The sequence below is a fragment of the Carcharodon carcharias genome, chromosome 26 (assembly GCF_017639515.1).
Source record: "Carcharodon carcharias isolate sCarCar2 chromosome 26, sCarCar2.pri, whole genome shotgun sequence".
Classification (NCBI taxonomy): Eukaryota; Metazoa; Chordata; class Chondrichthyes; order Lamniformes; family Lamnidae; genus Carcharodon; species Carcharodon carcharias.
The window spans coordinates 4,254,595-4,272,284 of NC_054492.1; the positions used below are offsets into that span (position 1 = coordinate 4,254,595).

The following is a 17,690-nucleotide window of genomic DNA, read 5'->3' on the forward strand; positions in this document are numbered from 1 at the left end:
CCATGAACAACACATCTATTGACTGACCACATCAGAGAAAATATCCCAAGCAGGCACAAATTTTGTGCATCCAGTGCAAAATCCCTATAATCGTTAAACCTTTTTCTTCCAAGTATTTGGTGTACACTCTCGTCCAAGTCAGAAGATTGGAGGTTCAAGACCCACTCCAGGGGCTAGAGCACAAAGTCTAGGCTGACACTCCAGTGCAATACTGAGGGGAGTGCTGCATTTTAAGTGGTGCTGTCTTTCAGATGAGATGTTAAATCATCTGTCCTGGGTGTAAGAGATCCCATGGCATTATTTTCAAGAAAAGCAGGGGAGTTATCCCTCAAGCTTGTGGGAGCTTATGTGCACAAATTGGCTGCCATGTTTCTTATCTTACAAAATTCCACTAATTGGCTGTAAAGCACTCTGGGGACACCCTGTGGTAATGAAAGGCATTATTTAAATGTAGGTCTTCTTTTCCCTGGATAGTAATAGCTCAAAGCCCCATCAGCTACGTGCACAAAAATCTTTGAATTAAGCTTTCAATTGATTTCTGAGGTTTTTGGGGCGGGTTGATCAGTTAACAGGTTGTGCCTTGAATTTGAAGACATTTCCTTTTTGTTTTCTTACCAAAAATGAGGCCTTGAGATATGTGGACATCAGTTGCATAATGGCAGGACAGACAGTGAAGAGCCTGGGTAATGACAATGTGGTTATTAACAAATGAATACACTACACAGAATAATCACAATATTCCACAGCACATACTGCAAGCTTTAAATTTAGTGAAAACTGTTTCATACTTATTCAGACTTTAATAATGTTAAAGTTTCACAATTATATGATGTACTCCTTGAAATTCGTTACAGCAGTTAACATTTGGCCGTATGTTGTGCATTCACAAATACGATCGATGGATTTTACTGTTAGAATAATGCAACATTGTTTGGTGATTATGGAAAACTGCTATTTGGAACCAGCCAATAAGTAGTGCCTCGTTTCTGAGCTGTACTTTTTCCCTTTTGATTTTTTTTCGGTTAGTGATGCCAAAAGTAAAAATTTGAAAAAAAATCTTGGAAAAGCCCAGTAAACAAAAAACGGACTTTATCAGTCCCTGTTTCTCCATTGGATTGGTTGATAAGTTGTGACGAATGAGTTTGTGGATGGCCTATAAGAAGATTCACTTGGAGTGTAGGAAATCACTCAAGCAGAAATTAATAAAAGAAAGCACTTTCTCAAATGTACCTTGGGGATCAGGTCACCATGCTTTAGTGTGAAATGTAACCTATATAGACAACACAAGCATGTACAAAGTATCTGAACACAAACAATATAACATGAGTAACACTTAGGAAATATTTTATTGAATTGTGGCATTTAAATAACTCTAAAAATGTATTAATCTGTTTACATTTAGAACACAAAACATTTACAAAAATCAGTGGTCCATTTCATCAAACATTAAATAGTTCAGTTGATACATTACCAGTTTATAAAACTGTACAAAAAAATTCATCCAACGAATTCTTTAAGATCTTAGTTTCTCTTTGGTATTTCAAGTTAAGATGAAAAATGTACAAAAAAAAACACTTAAAAAAATCTATGACCCCTATGCATCATAGCTTACTAGATTTTTTTTAAAAAATGTATCTGTTTTATATACTTCGGTATTTACTAAAGGATTGGATCCCAACCCATCAAGTCTAGAAATGAGGCAAGATGTTTGGTCTTCAAAGCTGTTCAACTCCAACAGGTCTGCCATTTTGCACTCAAAAGGCCACTTACTAAATTTCCTTGTGGTTGACGCATTAAGAGCTAAGTAGTTCTCCAAAAGTTTAAATAAGTGCCTCAATACATCTTGGTTGTACAGTGGGCTTTACTACAACATGCTATTCAGGACAAGCTAAACGCCCTATGCAACAGGAAATGCATCATAGCTTCAATGGGCATTGTTATAAATTCTAGGGTCGGCTAGTGAATAGACTGCGATGGGCAGAAAACAGGAGGTTTTAGTGCCAAGGCAAAATACAGGTTAGCCACCAAGAACATTGACTTAAGTGCTCTGACTACTTGCATTCCTATCAAATACATTAGTGTTACCTGAAAGAAACGGTCAGAAACAATTTAAGCTTTAAATTATATTTTATTATTTCTTTAAAAAGACGAGTAAAACAAGATTATGACTGCTACAGTGCTGAGGCTCCAAGACTTGTTCTCTTATTTGTTCCTTTTGTTTGCTGTCAGTGTGGAGAGGGATACTCAAGTGTCAGACCAGGGATAGATGTGTAAGGCATTTTGTATTTGCAAGGCAGACACTAATGTCTTGTGTAACATTAACGTCAGGGATCCAATGTACAGACGTCTCAATTATGGTTTTATTTGTCATTGCTTTTTGCAAAGGCAACATGCAGAGGAATACTCAACTCTGAGTCAGTCACCAGGGACTGCTAACTGTGATAGTGCAGCATGTGACAGTTATCATCATGGGTATGAAAACAAGTGTTGAGGGCTGTAAATAAATTAAATTATTTATATCTGTAAATAATGTGACTGAATAGGATTTGTAAACATGCAGCACTACCTCTGGTCATATTTTCACCTGAGCAAGAAAGGAGAGAGCAGACCATAGGCGGTAAGACTGCAACACTACTACAAATTGAACAGGAATACTTTACCTAACCCCAAAACACACACACAACCCACACAAAACTGGCAAATAAAAAGTATAAAGTGTCTCTTACATCTTAGTGGCTAAAGCATATTCTTACCTTAGCTTACAACTTTTGAAACCTACACTGTTGAGTCATAGCAATCTTTTCAACAAGTTTGAAACAGTAAGAGGATCCCATTGCATACTGCATTTTATTTTGCTGGGGACAGAGAAAGAAAAAGGACAGAGGGGAAGTCGGAAGAAGTGCATCAATAACCTCGAGTCTTACACACTTTAAATAGCGGCCTGCTTCCTTATGTCTGATTTGAACATTAATGCACAGTTGAAAAACATTTCTTAAGCAGAACAGAACTGTGCACTCAAGTCTAGAGTAAACAGGATCATTCTCTCCATAGCAATAACTGTAATAGTTTATCTCCTTTAATATCCTGGTAGAACCAAATAGGAATTCTTATTATGTGTATTCTCACCAAGCTTGACCTTAACACAAAAGCCTAGGCTGGTCAGGAGATAAAAACAAAAAAACTGCGGATGCTGGAAATCCAAAACAAAAACAGAATTACCTGGAAAAACTCAGCAGGTCTGGCAGCATCGGCGGAGAAGAAAAGAGTTGACGTTTCGAGTCCTCATGACCCTTCGACAGAACTTGAGTTCGAGTCCAAGAAAGAGTTGAAATATAAGCTGGTTATATTTGTGTGATAAACCAGCTTATATTTCAACTCTTTCTTGGACTCGAGCTCAAGTTCTGTCGAAGGGTCATGAGGACTCGAAACGTCAACTCTTTTCTTCTCCGCCGATGCTGCCAGACCTGCTGAGTTTTTCCAGGTAATTCTGTTTTTGTTTTAGGCTGGTCAGGATTTCTGCTACATGTTTACCAACCCACATTTTCCTGAGCATTAAATTGAACAGAGGGAAAATTATGGCTGTGAATACACAAGCAGAAAGCCTGGGCCATCCAGCAGATCCTCATTTTTAACTGACTGCAATTTCTTAGCTTCAACCACTCCGTTCTAGCTGATCATTCCAGACCCCTGTCCTGAGTCCTGACCTACCGACCCAGTGTTCTTCAAGTATTGCCCCTGGTTTTGTTTCTCTGTCCTGGACTTTATATACCTCTATAAAATTACAGGATAAACTAGAAGTAAAGACTGCATTTAAAAAAAGAAATCATAACTTTTTAACCTTAGGGTTATTAATATTTGATTGCCTTTCTAAAGTTTGTAATTTAGTTAGGAAATGTAATTGTCAGCATATCTAGGCCCTGTTCAGAATATAGTGAGAAATACTAAACGTTCTGCTTAGAATTTGATTCAAGTGGAAAATCTGATAGTGTCTAACTTGGGCTGAATGCAACATTCATTAGAAGGTTGTATAGTTTTTAGGAAACTTCTACTTTTTCTGAAACACCTCACACAAAGACAAAGACCACTGGGCACAGAGAAGAATGACTCACTGGCACCTGCCCGCCTTCAGTGTTGTTACAACTTATTCTGGTTTTATGTTTGAAAAACAAAAGGAACAACGAACTGGCTGCATACATCACACCACAGCATAGTGGTCAGTTTACAATATAGGTCAAGTTAATGAGTCTCTGGTATAGACAGAATGGAAAATGTCAATTCCAGAGCAAAACAGGTTGAGGACAAGGTAACAGAGGTACACTAGTAAATAGCACAAATTGATGAGAGGGACCAAGGACAGAACAAGGCTGAGTGAAGAGAGATATTTATTATATGAAAATCTGATGATATACATGCTGGTTAGCTTTTCCTCCATCTTCCAATCAATATATCCAAATTCAAAGCATCTACTGTATCTTGGCATGTCGCCTGCATTGCCAAAGCACCACAGATATCATAACAGAGTATTACAGTGAAGGGCAATACAAGCAGTTTTGGGAGGAGTGGAAAAGAGAAGACAGAAGTACAGGAAATACTGCAATAAAAGCCCAAATCACAATGGCACCTTTAAATTTTGTTTCTCACTATAACACAATAGCCTGGACGTGGCAGACACCACACCACGACACTGAGCTCTTACCATGTTTCAGAACAGAGAAACAAAAAAATGGATAAATATATTAATAGGATTAGTAAAAGGGGAGGGGAGGGAAAGGAGAAAAGCACCACAGGAACGTTTGTTGGATGATATTACGGATCATCTCAGTCAAATAATCTCACATAAACTGTTCCTTAAATTTCCTGGCCGCCTTAGTTATTCTCACACCCTTCTGCAAACAGTATTATCTTTCACTTGACTAGATTGATCTGATACACAACTCATTCATTCCACTATCACTTCTCCACAGTCTGCTGGGCTGTTTGTTGTTTCCCTCTCCATCCCACACCTTTCCTGATATTAATATGTGGTCTGACTCTTGTTTTTCCCTTTTTGCTTCCCGTTCCCCTGCCTCAATACTTGCTTAAAACCTGTTACATCTTTTTCCAGTTTTGATAAGGGGTCATCGATCTGAAACAGTAACTGTTTATCTCTCCACCTCTGCTGCCTGACCTGCTGTGCATCTCCAGGATTTTATTTTTATTACTTATTTTTCAATTCTCATGAAGGGTATGAGGGCAAAATGCCAACTCTCCGTTTCTTTCACAGATGCTAAATGACCTGCTATGCGTTTTCAGCTTCTTAGCTTTTGCTTCAATTTCAAACATTTAAGTTGTATCTGTCTTGATACAAAGTAATTTTTTAGCTGCATCAAATACATTTATGGATATTTTCAAACAGAATTTCTTTGTAGCTTGTTCACTCTTGTACTGTAACTTCCATCATTCAAATGACACCTGTTCCATTTCAGTGAATTTTACAGTCACTAAGTTAAAGTAATTGAACGTTATGTTGGAACAGAAGTCAAGTTGAAGAGAAGAAGTAATAAAAGTTTTTGAACTTCGCCAACTCAAAGTTAGGTATATCAGCTTGGAACAAATTTTGGGAGTGAACATAGGTCTTCCTGGAGCAGGCCAGTTATGCCAAATTAGACATAGTTGTTAAACTCGGAGAGGTAATGATACCCGTAGTGACTAAATTTCAAATCGGGAATTGCATAGGATGTACTTGGGGCAAGGCAGCACCTACTTCAAACCCTCAAGACTTGAACTTTCAACATTCAAATGTCATCAAACTTGTGCTTCAAATAGTCTTTCATGACTTTTGCAAGGGGAAGTTCATCCAGTCCTTTCAAATTTTGAAGGCCGATACATTGTCGAATCCTAATTCGGCACAGATCCTGTAAATTTCTAGGCTGTCCTAGAAAGGGTAAAAGAAATGAAAGAAGCATTAGTGTCTCATGACTGCCTTAATAAATCCGATTAATACGAAAAACCACTTACATTGCCTTAGAAAAATAAATTATACCGTCAAAGAAAATCTAACACATATTAAAGACCAGTTGATCAAATGCAATAAGACCTGGATGACATTCAGGATTGGGCTGACAAGTGGCAAATAACATTCACACCACATAAGTGCCAGGCAATGACCATCTGCAACAAGAGAGAATTTAACCATCGTCCTTTGACATTCAATGGCATTACCATCACTGAATCCCCCACTATCAATACCTTGGGGGTTACCATTGACCAGAAACTGAACTGGACTTACCAAACAAATACTTTGGCTACAAGAGCAGGTCAGAGGCTAGGAATCCTGCGATGAGTAACTCACCTCCGGACTCCGTAAAGCCTGTCCACCATCCACAAGGCACAAGTCAGGAGTGTGATACAATACTCTCCACTTGCCTGGATGGGTGCAGCTCCAGCAACTCTCAAGAAGCTTGACACCAAGACAAAGCAGCCGGCTTGATTGGCACCCCATCCACAAACATTCACTCCTCCAGCACAGTGACAGCAGTGTGTACCATCCACAAGATACACTGCAGGAACTCATTAAGGCTCCTTAGACAGCACCTTCTAAACCCATGACCGCTACCATCTAGAAGGGCAAAGGCAGCACACACGTGGGAACATCACCACCTGCAAGCTCCCCTCCAAGTTACTCACCATCCTGACTTAGAAAAATATTGTCGTTCCTTCACTGTCACTGGGTCCAGGTGCTGGAACTCCCTCCCTAACAGCATTGTAGGTGCACCTACACCACATAGGTTGCAGCGGTTCAAGGCAGCAGCTCACCACCACTTTCTGATAGGAAATTAGGGATGGGCAATAAATGCTGGCCTAGCCAGCAACACCCACTTCCCTTGAATGAACTAAAAAAACTGCATTTTTCCAAATTAAACGAGATTATATTATAAAACAAAAACAGAACTACCTAGAAAAACTCAGCAGGTCTGGCAGCATCGGCGGAGAAGAAAAGAGTTGATGTTTCGAGTCCTCATGACCCTTCGACAGAACTAGGTGAATCCCAGGGAGGGTTGATATATAAGCTGGTTTAAGGTGGTGGTGGTGGGGGGTGGAGGGGGCGCTGTTGGGTGGGGGGAGAGAAGTGGAGGGGGGTGGTGTGGTTGTAGGCAAAAGCAGTGATAGAAGCAGATCATCAAAAGATGTCACAGACAGCAGGACAAAAGAACACATAGGTGTCGAAGTTGGTGATATTATCTAAACAAATGTGCTAATTAAGAATGGATGGTAGGGCACTCAAGGTATAGCTCTAGTGGGGGTGGGGGAGCATAAAAGATTTAAAAATATTTTAAAATAATGGAAATAGGTGGGAAAAAGAAAAATCTATATAATTTATTGGAAAAAACAAAAGGAAGGGAGAAGAAACAGAAAGGGCGGGTGGGGATGGAGGGGGGAGGTCAAGACCTAAGTTGTTGAATTCAATATTCAGTCCGGAAGGCTGTAAAGTGCCTAGTCGGAAGATGAGGTGTTGTTCCTCCAGTTTGCGTTGGGCTTCACTGGAACAATGAAGCAAGCCAAGGACAGACATGTGGGCAAGAGAGCAGGGTGGAGTGTTGAAATGGCAAGCGACAGGGAGGTTTGGGTCATTCTTGCGCACAGACCGCAGGTGTTCTGCAAAGCGGTCGCCCAGTTTACGTTTGGTCTCTCCAATGTAGAGGAGACCGCATTGGGAGCAACGAATGCAGTAGACTAAGTTGGGGGAAATGCAAGTGAAATGTTGCTTCACTTGAAAGGAGTGTTTGGGCCCTTGGACGGTGAGGAGAGAGGAAGTGAAGGGACAGGTGTTACATCTTTTGCGTGGGCATGGGGTAGTGCCATAGGTGGGGGTTGGGGAGTAGGGGGTGATGGAGGAGTGGACCAGGGTGTCCCGGAGGGAACGATCCCTACGGAATGCCGACAGTGGGGGTGAAGGGAAGATGTATTTGGTGGTGGCATCATGCTGGAGTTGGCAGAAATGGCGAGGGATGATCCTTTGAATGCGGAGGTTGGTGGGGTGATAACTGAGGACAAAGGGGACCCTATCATGTTTCTGGGAGTGAGGAGAAGGCGTGAGGGCGGATGCGCGGGAGATGGGCCGGACACGATTGAGGGCCCTGTCAACGACCGTGGGTGGAAAACCTCGGTTAAGGAAGAAGGAGGACATGTCAGAGGAACTGTTTTTGAAGGTAGCATCATCAGAACAGATGCGACGGAGGCGAAGGAACTGAGAGAATGGGATGGAGTCCTTCCTTGACCTCGCTGTCTCAATCTCTGGTGATAGACTGTCCACCAATATCCATTACAAGCCTACCGACTCCCACAGCTACCTTGACTACAGCTCCTCACACCCCGCTTCCTGTAAGGACTCCATCCCATTCTCTCAGTTCCTTCGCCTCCGTCGCATCTGTTCTGATGATGCTACCTTCAAAAACAGTTCCTCTGACATGTCCTCCTTCTTCCTTAACCAAGGTTTTCCACCCACGGTCGTTGACAGGGCCCTCAACCGTGTCCAGCCCATCTCCCGCGCATCCACCCTCACGCCTTCTCCTCCCTCCCAGAAACATGATAGGGTCCCCCTTGTCCTCACTTATCACCCCACCAGCCTCCGCATTCAAAGGATCATCCCCCGCCATTTCCGCCAATTCCAGCATGATGCCACCACCAAATACATCTTCCCTTCACCCCCACTGTCGGCATTCCGTAGGGATCGTTCCCTCCGGGACACCCTGGTCCACTCCTCCAACACCCCCTACTCCCCAACCCCCACCTATGGCACCACCCCATGCCCACGCAAAAGATGTAACACCTGTCCCTTCACTTCCTCTCTCCTCACCGTCCAAGGGCCCAAACACTCCTTTCAAGTGAAGCAACATTTCACTTGCATTTCCCCCAACTTAGTCTACTGCATTCGTTGCTCCCAATGCGGTCTCCTCTACATTGGAGAGACCAAACGTAAACTGGGCGACCGCTTTGCAGAACACCTGCGGTCTGTGTGCAAGAATGACCCAAACCTCCCTGTCGCTTGCCATTTCAACACTCCACCCTGCTCTCTTGCCCACATGTCTGTCCTTGGCTTGCTGCATTGGTCCAGTGAAGCCCAACGCAAACTGGAGGAACAGCACCTCATCTTCCGACTAGGCACTTTACAGCCTTCCGGACTGAATATTGAATTCAACAACTTTAGGTCTTGACCTCCCCCCTCCATCCCCACCCGCCCTTTCTGTTTCTTCCCCCTTCCTTTTGTTTTTTCCAATAAATTATATAGATTTTTCTTTTTCCCACCTATTTCCATTATTTTAAAATATTTTTAAATCTTTTATGCTCCCCCACCCCCACTAGAGCTATACCTTGAGTGCCCTACCATCCATTCTTAATTAGCACATTTGTTTAGATAATATCACCAACTTCGACAACTATGTGTTCTTTTGTCCTGCTGTCTGTGACATCTTTTGATGATCTGCTTCTATCACTGCTTTTGCCTACAATTACACCACCCCCTTCCACTTCTCTCCCCCCACCCAACACCCCCCCCAACCCCTCACCCCCCACCACCCCCACCTTAAACCAGCTTATATTTCAACCCTCCCTGGGATTCACCTAGTTCTGTCGAAGGGTCATGAGGACTCGAAACGTCAACTCTTCTCCGCCAATGCTGCCAGACCTGCTGAGTTTTTCCAGGTAATTCTGTTTTCGTTTTGTATTTCCAGCATCCGCAGTTTTTTGTTTTTTGTTTTTATCTCTTTTGAGACTATATTACATCTCGGTTTATGAGCAATTTAGGAACAAACCAAATATAAATTTCACTTTTAACTGCATCCTTGCAAACTTTAAAGGTTCCATTTTTCATTGCAAATTTACAGTTAGTTGAAGGTGTCATTGTTCCTTCACTTGTTTCAATCCCATGTTGGAACTGAGAGACACAATTTGACAGAAGGACAGGTGTATGTGTTTTGAAAGCAGCGATGGTCCTTTAATCTATTTTATTACATTGCTAAATTATTAAAAGCAGATGTATTCTATTCTCCGAAACAGTTTCCTCAGGGAAATATCAGAGCATGCGCAAGTGCTTGAATGTCAGCTCTGGCACCCATTACAGATGCGGTGACAATTCACTGGCGTAAAGGTCAACCCAGATTGGATTAAAAAGAAAAAGATTAATGCATTTTAAATTATTAGGCAATTTGAAATTGTTTGTATAAATTGCATTTCTGTGGCAAGCTACACATGCAGCTTTGTTTCAAAAGTTTTTTGACAACTCTAAGTTTTATAATGCTGTAATCCAAGAAATGAGAGAGCAACAGCTCACTTGCAGACATCAGATTCGACATGCCAACCAATCAGCACTCCCATATTGCTGTAGAATAAATTGAGATCGTTTGAAGTTTGGCATTCTTGCATTAGTCCTGATGGGGGCAAGACAGAAAGCTTTGGCAACATGTCCCTCCTATCAGCAATAAAGAAGTTTCTCCTCATCGCCCTAAATCTGCGTCCTCTGTTCTCATCCCTTCTGCTAATGGGAACTGTTTCTCCCTATCTACTCTGTCCAGATCCCTCATGATTTTCGACACTTTTATCAAATCTCCTCTCAACTTTCTTTCCTCAAAGGAGAACCGCCCCAGCTTCTCCAATGTATTCACATCACTGAAAGCTCTCATCCCTGGTACCATACTTGTAAATCTTTTCCGCAACTTCTCTACATCCTTCTTAAAGTGTGATGCCCAGAATTGGGTACAATGCTCTAGTTCAGGTCAAATCAGTTTAATGAAGGTTCATCATAACTTGCTTTTGTACTCTATGCTCCATTAACAAAGCCTATGATATGTATGCCTTTTTAAACTACTTCTTGAGCCTGTCCTGCCACTTTCAACAATATGTGCATATACATCCCCCAGGTGTCTCTGCTTGTGCCTCTTTATTTTATGTTGCCTCTCCTTGTTTTTCTTACTAAAATGTATCACTTCATATTTCTCTGCATTAAATTTTATTTGCCACGTGATTGCCAATTCCACCAATTTGTCATTGCATGGTGGCCTACGTGATGGCAAAAGCTTTGTTTTCTTTGGTGCAATGTCCCTTTAAGAACAAAGTGAACTGGGGAGTATGTTGGAAGAGGATTAATTGGTTTCCCGATTATTGCATCATTAGGTTCTAAGCAGTGCCTATGTGACCTGGACTTGCCATGCAGTTGACAGCAAAGAAGCAGGGGGTAAATAGAAAGCTAACTGCAGTAGGGGTTGGATTTCAACCGTTTTTTTTCTCGATAGCAGTTTAGATGACAGAATTCATGCAGGCAGAAAACAAACAAGGCTCCCTCAAAATGTAAGTGTTTTCTGTTTGGCAGACTTCAGACAGTTCCTGAAGTTGAAGCAGGTCTATGAGAACAGAGCAGAGTCTCTATTACTGTGCATTATACAGTTGGAAAGGACAGACACTGAAGACAGAAAGAACAAGAGATTGTGGAGTGGAGAAAATTGGAGAATACCCATTGCTGCTGTTGAAGTGGTGCCAGGGACCACCAGATCATTTAAAGCGGTAGGAAGAGGAAGTCCTTAGGGATTTTGTGCCATCAGGACTTCTGTGACCCAAGTGAGAGAGAGAATTTGTAGACATTTGCCTTGTCCTCGGTAAACGTGTCTGTGAACTTCAGATAAAATATGGCTGTGGGTGAATGTGACTCAACGGCTGAAACGATTGGATGGGAAGTGAAAAATTATACAAATTAGAAGCCAAGGTGGAAAGACTGAGTTAAATGCGATTCCACATTTGCGTAGGAAGTCGTTACAAGGCACACATCATAGTGCAAGTGTTTTGTTGTATTGACTATTTGAAGCAAAATTATTTTTTTATTTGAAATATCATTCGTCTGTTAATTAATGTTTGAGTTATGTTGATTTTAGTTGGTTTGTTACAGCAGAAGTTTTCAATAGTGAAATCCTGCCCAGCGATTTTTTTTCCATTGGCATTGTGGGGAGTCCTTTCTTTTTAAAAAAATCATCAGTTTCAGTGTTTGTAACGCTATATCTGTCCCCCTCACAGTTTACAATATTTCCAAGTCTAGCGTCATCTGCAAATTTTGAAATTCTGTCCTTTACACGCAGGTCTAAGTCATTAATATAGATCAAGGACAGCAGTGGTCCCCAAGACCAATTTATGAGGAATCCTTCCTCCAATCCGAAAAACACCCGAGAGAATCATAGTCACAATGGCGCAGGAAGCAGCCATATGGTCCGAGTCAATGCCGAAGAGCAATCCAGACCATTCCATTCCCCTGTTCTATCTCTGCAGCCCTGAAAGTTATTTCCCTCATGGTGCATATTCAATTTCCTTTGGAGGTTTTTGATTGCCTCCACTTCCACCACCCAAGTAGGTAGCGTGTTCCATTCGCAGCGTAAAAAAATTCCTCCTCACCTCATTTCTGTATCTCTTCCCAAAATCTTAAATGTATCCTCTAAGCCTTATACTGGAACCATTCCAGTAAACATCCTCTGCACCCTCTCAAGGACCTTCACGTAATTTTTGAAATGTGACCAGAACCAGACCCAATACTCCAGTTGTAGTCTAGCCAGAGCTTTATACAGATTCGGCATAATTCCCTGCATTTTTTACTTAGTAGCTCTATTTAAGACACCCAAGATCCCACATGCTTTGCTAATTACTCTCTCAATATCTTGTTACCTTCAAAAATCTAGGTACATGAACCCTCAGGTCCCTCTGACCCTCGGAACTCTTTACGGCAGAGGAACAGGAGTTCGCCATTCACCCTGTCAGGCCTGCCCTGCCATTCAATTAGATCATGGCTGATCATCTACCTCAATGCCACTTTCCCTACACCGTTTCCAAAACCCTTGATGCCATTAGTCTCCAGAAATCTTTCGATTTCTGTCTTGAACATGTTGAATGATTGAGCTTCCACAGCCCTCTGAGGTAGGGACTTTCAAAGATTCACCACCCTCTGTGAAGAAGTGAAGAAATTCCTCGTCATCTTAGCCTTAAGTAGCACACCCCTTATCCTGAGATTATGTTCCCTGGTTTTAGACTCACCAGCCAGAGGAAACATCTTATCTACATTTTAACTAGAACTGTGCCATTAAGTTTTATATTACCTCTCCCTATCCCTTCTGCCAAAATGCACTAACTCACATTTCTCTCTATTAAATTCTATCCACCACTTATCCGTCCATTCTGCTAGCCAATGCCCCCTTGCAGTCGATTCTGTTTTTCCACACCTCTAACTTTGGTATCAACTGCAAATTTTGAAATTTTACTTAATATTTCAATGCCCAAATCATTTACATATATCAAAAAAAAAGCCATGGTCCTAGCACTAACCCTTGGGGAACACCATGGTCTACCATCCTCCAGTCTGAGCAACAACCAATTATTACAACTCATTGTTTTCTGCTCTTAAGCCAATGCTTTTAACCAAATTGATACTATTCCATGAGACTCTATTTGGTTAACAGCCTTTTATTTGGTACTCTGTCAGTCTTTTATTTACAATCATTTTATTTATAATTAGGGAAGAGTAACTTTTGTTTTAAAGTAGACAAAATTTAAAATCCGAGCTACTTACTAAGAGAATAAAGCCTCACGATTCCACAGTTTTAAACAAGTAAGAATTTTCACTGTACAAGAGTCAACAAAGCAAACAATCACTATAGTCTATCCCATACTCTAACATCCAGAAGTAAAGAGGTAAACATGGATTAACAGGCAAACTCTGGCTGAACACACCACTTTAAATGGTAGAACTCAACCAAGGCAGCTCCCACGAATTCCTCAGCAGCCCATCCAAATGTCAGTGATCACAAAAATTCTTAAAACCCTGCCTTCCTCACAAGGGATTTCAGCTCTTCTCCTTTGATGATAGATTTCCCTCAACAGTAGCTCCAACTCAGCCCGGAAGCCCTCTTGGTTCTTCTGCCAGCAATGAGTGGTCAGGAAACTGGATTCCAACTCAGGCGGCCCCAACGAGTGCTCACTTTGCAGCCGCTCAATCACTTCATCCCAAGACTGTGCCCCAGGGCATTTCCCAGGCTGCACTACAGAGTCCATAGTCAGACAGTTCCAGCTGCCCTGCTGCGCTGCTGTCAAACTCCTTCTCCCAGGTTTCTCTAAGCCTCGATCTTCCTACCTGCATGGAGATATCAACTTCCATAGCTTACCCAAATCTTTTTCTCATGGGCTAGTTTTTGCGCTGCTCTCTTTAGTCACCTGGACAACTTTTCACGCCATCTCCCCAGGTCTCGTGGTTGGGTTCTTCATGCCATCTCCAAGCAGCCGTTAAATAGAACCCAGCTTGCATGCCTCATCCCTTTGCTGTACTCTGAGCTTGTCCCAGAGGCCTGGAAATACTGGGGGTTGTAGTTCTCAGACCCAAAAGCACATGGCGCAAACCCAAGAATACAGGTTCTCCCGCACTTTAAAATTCAGATAAACAACATCTACTCTATTCCAGTCATCCACTTTCTCTGTTACCGCATCAAAAAATATTAGGTTAGTCAATCACAATAGGCCTTTTACAAATCCATGCTGGCCTTCCTCAATTAACTGAAACCTCTCAAGTGCTGTTAGTTTTTTCTCAGATTGTTTCTAACACCCTTACCCACCACTCATGTTAAATTGCCCTGTAGTTAATAGGAATGCCCTTGCACCCTTTCTTTAACACAGGTGTCAATCTTGCCACTTTCCAATCCATTGGCACCCCTCCACCCCAAAATATCTAGGGAAGATTATGGCAAGCCCGTTTGTTATCTCCTCCCCCACATCCTTTAGCAATCTGGGATGCAAACCATCCAAAGCATAGCCAGAGTACATGATGCCCAATTTGCACTCCACCTCTGCTTCTACTGACGTGGTATTGTCGTCACTGGATTAGTAATCCAGAGAACCAGGGTAATCCTCTGGGGGGGCCTGGGTTCAAATCCCACCAGATGGTAAAATTTGAATTCAATAAAAATCTGGAATTTAAAGTCTAATGATGACCATGAAATCATTGGTGATTGTCGTAAAAACCCATCTGGTTCACTAATGAAGTAAATCTGCCGTCCTCACCTGATCTGACTCCAGGTTGGCAGTAATGTGGTTGGCTCTTAAATGCCCTCTGAAATGGCATAGCAAGCCACTCAGTGGTATCAAACCACTGAAAAGTCAATAAAAAGGAATGAAACTGGATGGACCACCCAGCATCGACCTAAGAACCGGACACAACGGCAAACCTAGCCCTGTCCTCCTTACTAACATCTGGGGGCTCGTGCCAAAATTGGGAGAGTTGTCTCACAGGCTAGTCAAGCAACAATCTGACATAGTCATACTCACAGCATCATACATTACAGATAATGTCCCAGACACCATCACTGGGTATGTCCTGTCCCAACGGCAGGACAGACCTAGCATAGGTGGCGGCACAGTGGTATACAGTTGGGAGGGAGTTGTCCTGGGAATCCTCAACATCATCTCTGGACCCCATGAAGTCTCATGGCATCAGGTCAAACATGGGCAAGAAAACTTCCTGCTAATTACCACATATTGCACTCAGCTGATGAATCAGTGCTCCTCCATGTTGAACACCATTTGGAGGAAGCACCGAGGGTGGCAAGGGCACACAATGTACCCTGGGTGTCCCTTCAATGTCCATCACCAAGAGTGGCTTGCTGGCACCAGACCAAGCTGACCAAGTCATAAAAGGACACTGAGGCAGGTAGTGAGGGAATAAGATGGAAAAGCATACTTAATCTCATCCTCACCAATCTGCCTGCTTCAGATGCATCTGTCCGTGACAGAATCAAGCAGGAGTGACCTTGTGCACAGTCCTTGTGGAGACGAAGTCCATACCCTCCATCGTGTTGTGTGGCACAACCACTGTGCTAAGTGGGATAGACCTCAAACAGATCTAGCAACTCAAGATTGGACATCCAAGAGGTGCTGTGGGCCATCAGCAAGACTGTATTCAACCACAATCTGTAACCTCATGGCCCGGTATGCCCTGCACTCTACTATTACAACCAAGCCAGCGGATCAACTCTGGTTCAATAAGGAGTGCAGAAGGCATGCAGGAGCAGTACCAGGCATACCTAAAAATGAAATATCAACCTGGTGAAGCTATAACACAGGACTACTTGCGTGCCAAACAACATAAGCAGCAAGTGATAGCCATGGCTAAGCAATTCCCCAACCAACGGATCAGATCTAAGTTCTGCAGTCCTGCCACATCCAGCTGTGAATGGTGGTGGACAATTAAACAGCTCATTGGAGGAGGAGGCTCCACAAATATCCCCATCCTCAAAGATGGAGAAGCCAAGCGCATCAGTGCAAAAGATAAGGCTGAAGCATTCAGAACAACTATTAGCCAGAAGTGCCGAGTGGATGATCCTTTTCCTTAGTAAATATTGATACAAAGTACTTACCAAGTACTTTAACCTTTCCCTGCAGTTCTAAGCATAGATCACAGTCTTAGTGCCTTATATGCCCCACCTCATTTCTTACTACCCACTTACTATTTACATGCTAGATGATGATTTGAATTCACTTTCATGTCAGCTGCCGTTCTATTCTCATATTCGCTTTAGAAGTCTTAATTTCCTGAAGTTTATTGTATTCAGCTTGGCTTCGGCTAGAAGCATTCATCTGACACGCATCATACATCCTCTTCCTGTTTCATCAGCTTCTTTATCTACCTTGTCATCCAAGGAGCTCTGACTTTGGTCCCCCTGCCTTCACATCTTGTTAAGATGAACCAAGCCTGTAACTAGAGCATTTCCTCCATTACCTATTATTCCAAAAAAGAGATTTCCTTTGTTGAGGCTTTTTGTCTTGCACTCATCAGGACAATTTGCAAGAATACCAAATGCAAAGGAACAACAATTTATCCTATATGAGAAGATTGTGATTGGCTAGCAAGTGGGCTTTGATTGGTAGAGGCATTGCCGTATAGAATGCACCAGTTAATGGTGGCCAACAGTTAACTGCCAAGCATAGTTTGTAATTTAAACCAAGCAGCTTGACTCTGGTCAAAGCAATGCCCCGAGGAATGAACCAGTGGCTGCCTGTCACTTACATTGTTTAGCTGTAACAGGTGCAATGTGTACACATCTTTGCCTGAAAAGAGCAGGGCCCTGTGAATTAATATATGTAGCTTCCAGTAGACGCAAATGCGCCACACTGTGAGCCAACTGACAATCTTAAATTAGTTGTCAGTGTAATTCTTAGCACACTGAGGATTATTTAGCAAATGTTGTCAAATCGCAGAATCACATCTAATGTTGGACACTGTTTTGAGTTTTGCAAGCAAGGGCTGGTTGGGTAGTCTTTACCTTGTCCCTTCCACCATTTGTAACAGGCATACTATTTGATACGATCAGCCAGTCTTTGGGACATACGGCCTATATACCTAGCATCACACTGGCACTGAAATTCTTTTAACACACTACTCATTTGTGTGCTAGACTGAGTGTCTTTTTGGCTTGACGACAGTGTCCTGTTAGTGGCAAATAGCACTCGTGTTGCTACTGCATAGTAGCAATGTGAAACAGCTAGCTTCACCTCTTGCTCAAATTTTGGGATCCTTTGCCCCTTCCAGGGTAATCTAAGGTAGACGAGGCATTTTTCAGAGCCGTAAGTGACGGCCTTAGGCCTGTTCGTGTGTTTGCGCAATATACACTCAGGGGACTCCTGCACTACCTGCCAGC

General features: G+C 42.4%; 1 protein-coding gene across 5 annotated transcripts in view; it reads right to left on the minus strand.

Annotated features, from left to right (window-relative positions):
* Positions 1 to 3,482: 3,482 nt before the first annotated feature.
* Positions 3,483 to 17,690, minus strand: part of asb7 (ankyrin repeat and SOCS box containing 7) — a 75,666-nt gene continuing 61,458 nt past the window's right edge. For all 5 annotated transcript variants that reach the window (XM_041175374.1, XM_041175370.1, XM_041175371.1 and 2 more), the window contains one exon: positions 3,483 to 5,914. In XM_041175374.1, the coding sequence (XP_041031308.1) occupies positions 5,775 to 5,914 (140 nt within the window). In that variant the 3' untranslated portion in view covers positions 3,483 to 5,774. The remainder of the gene's footprint in view (positions 5,915 to 17,690) is intronic.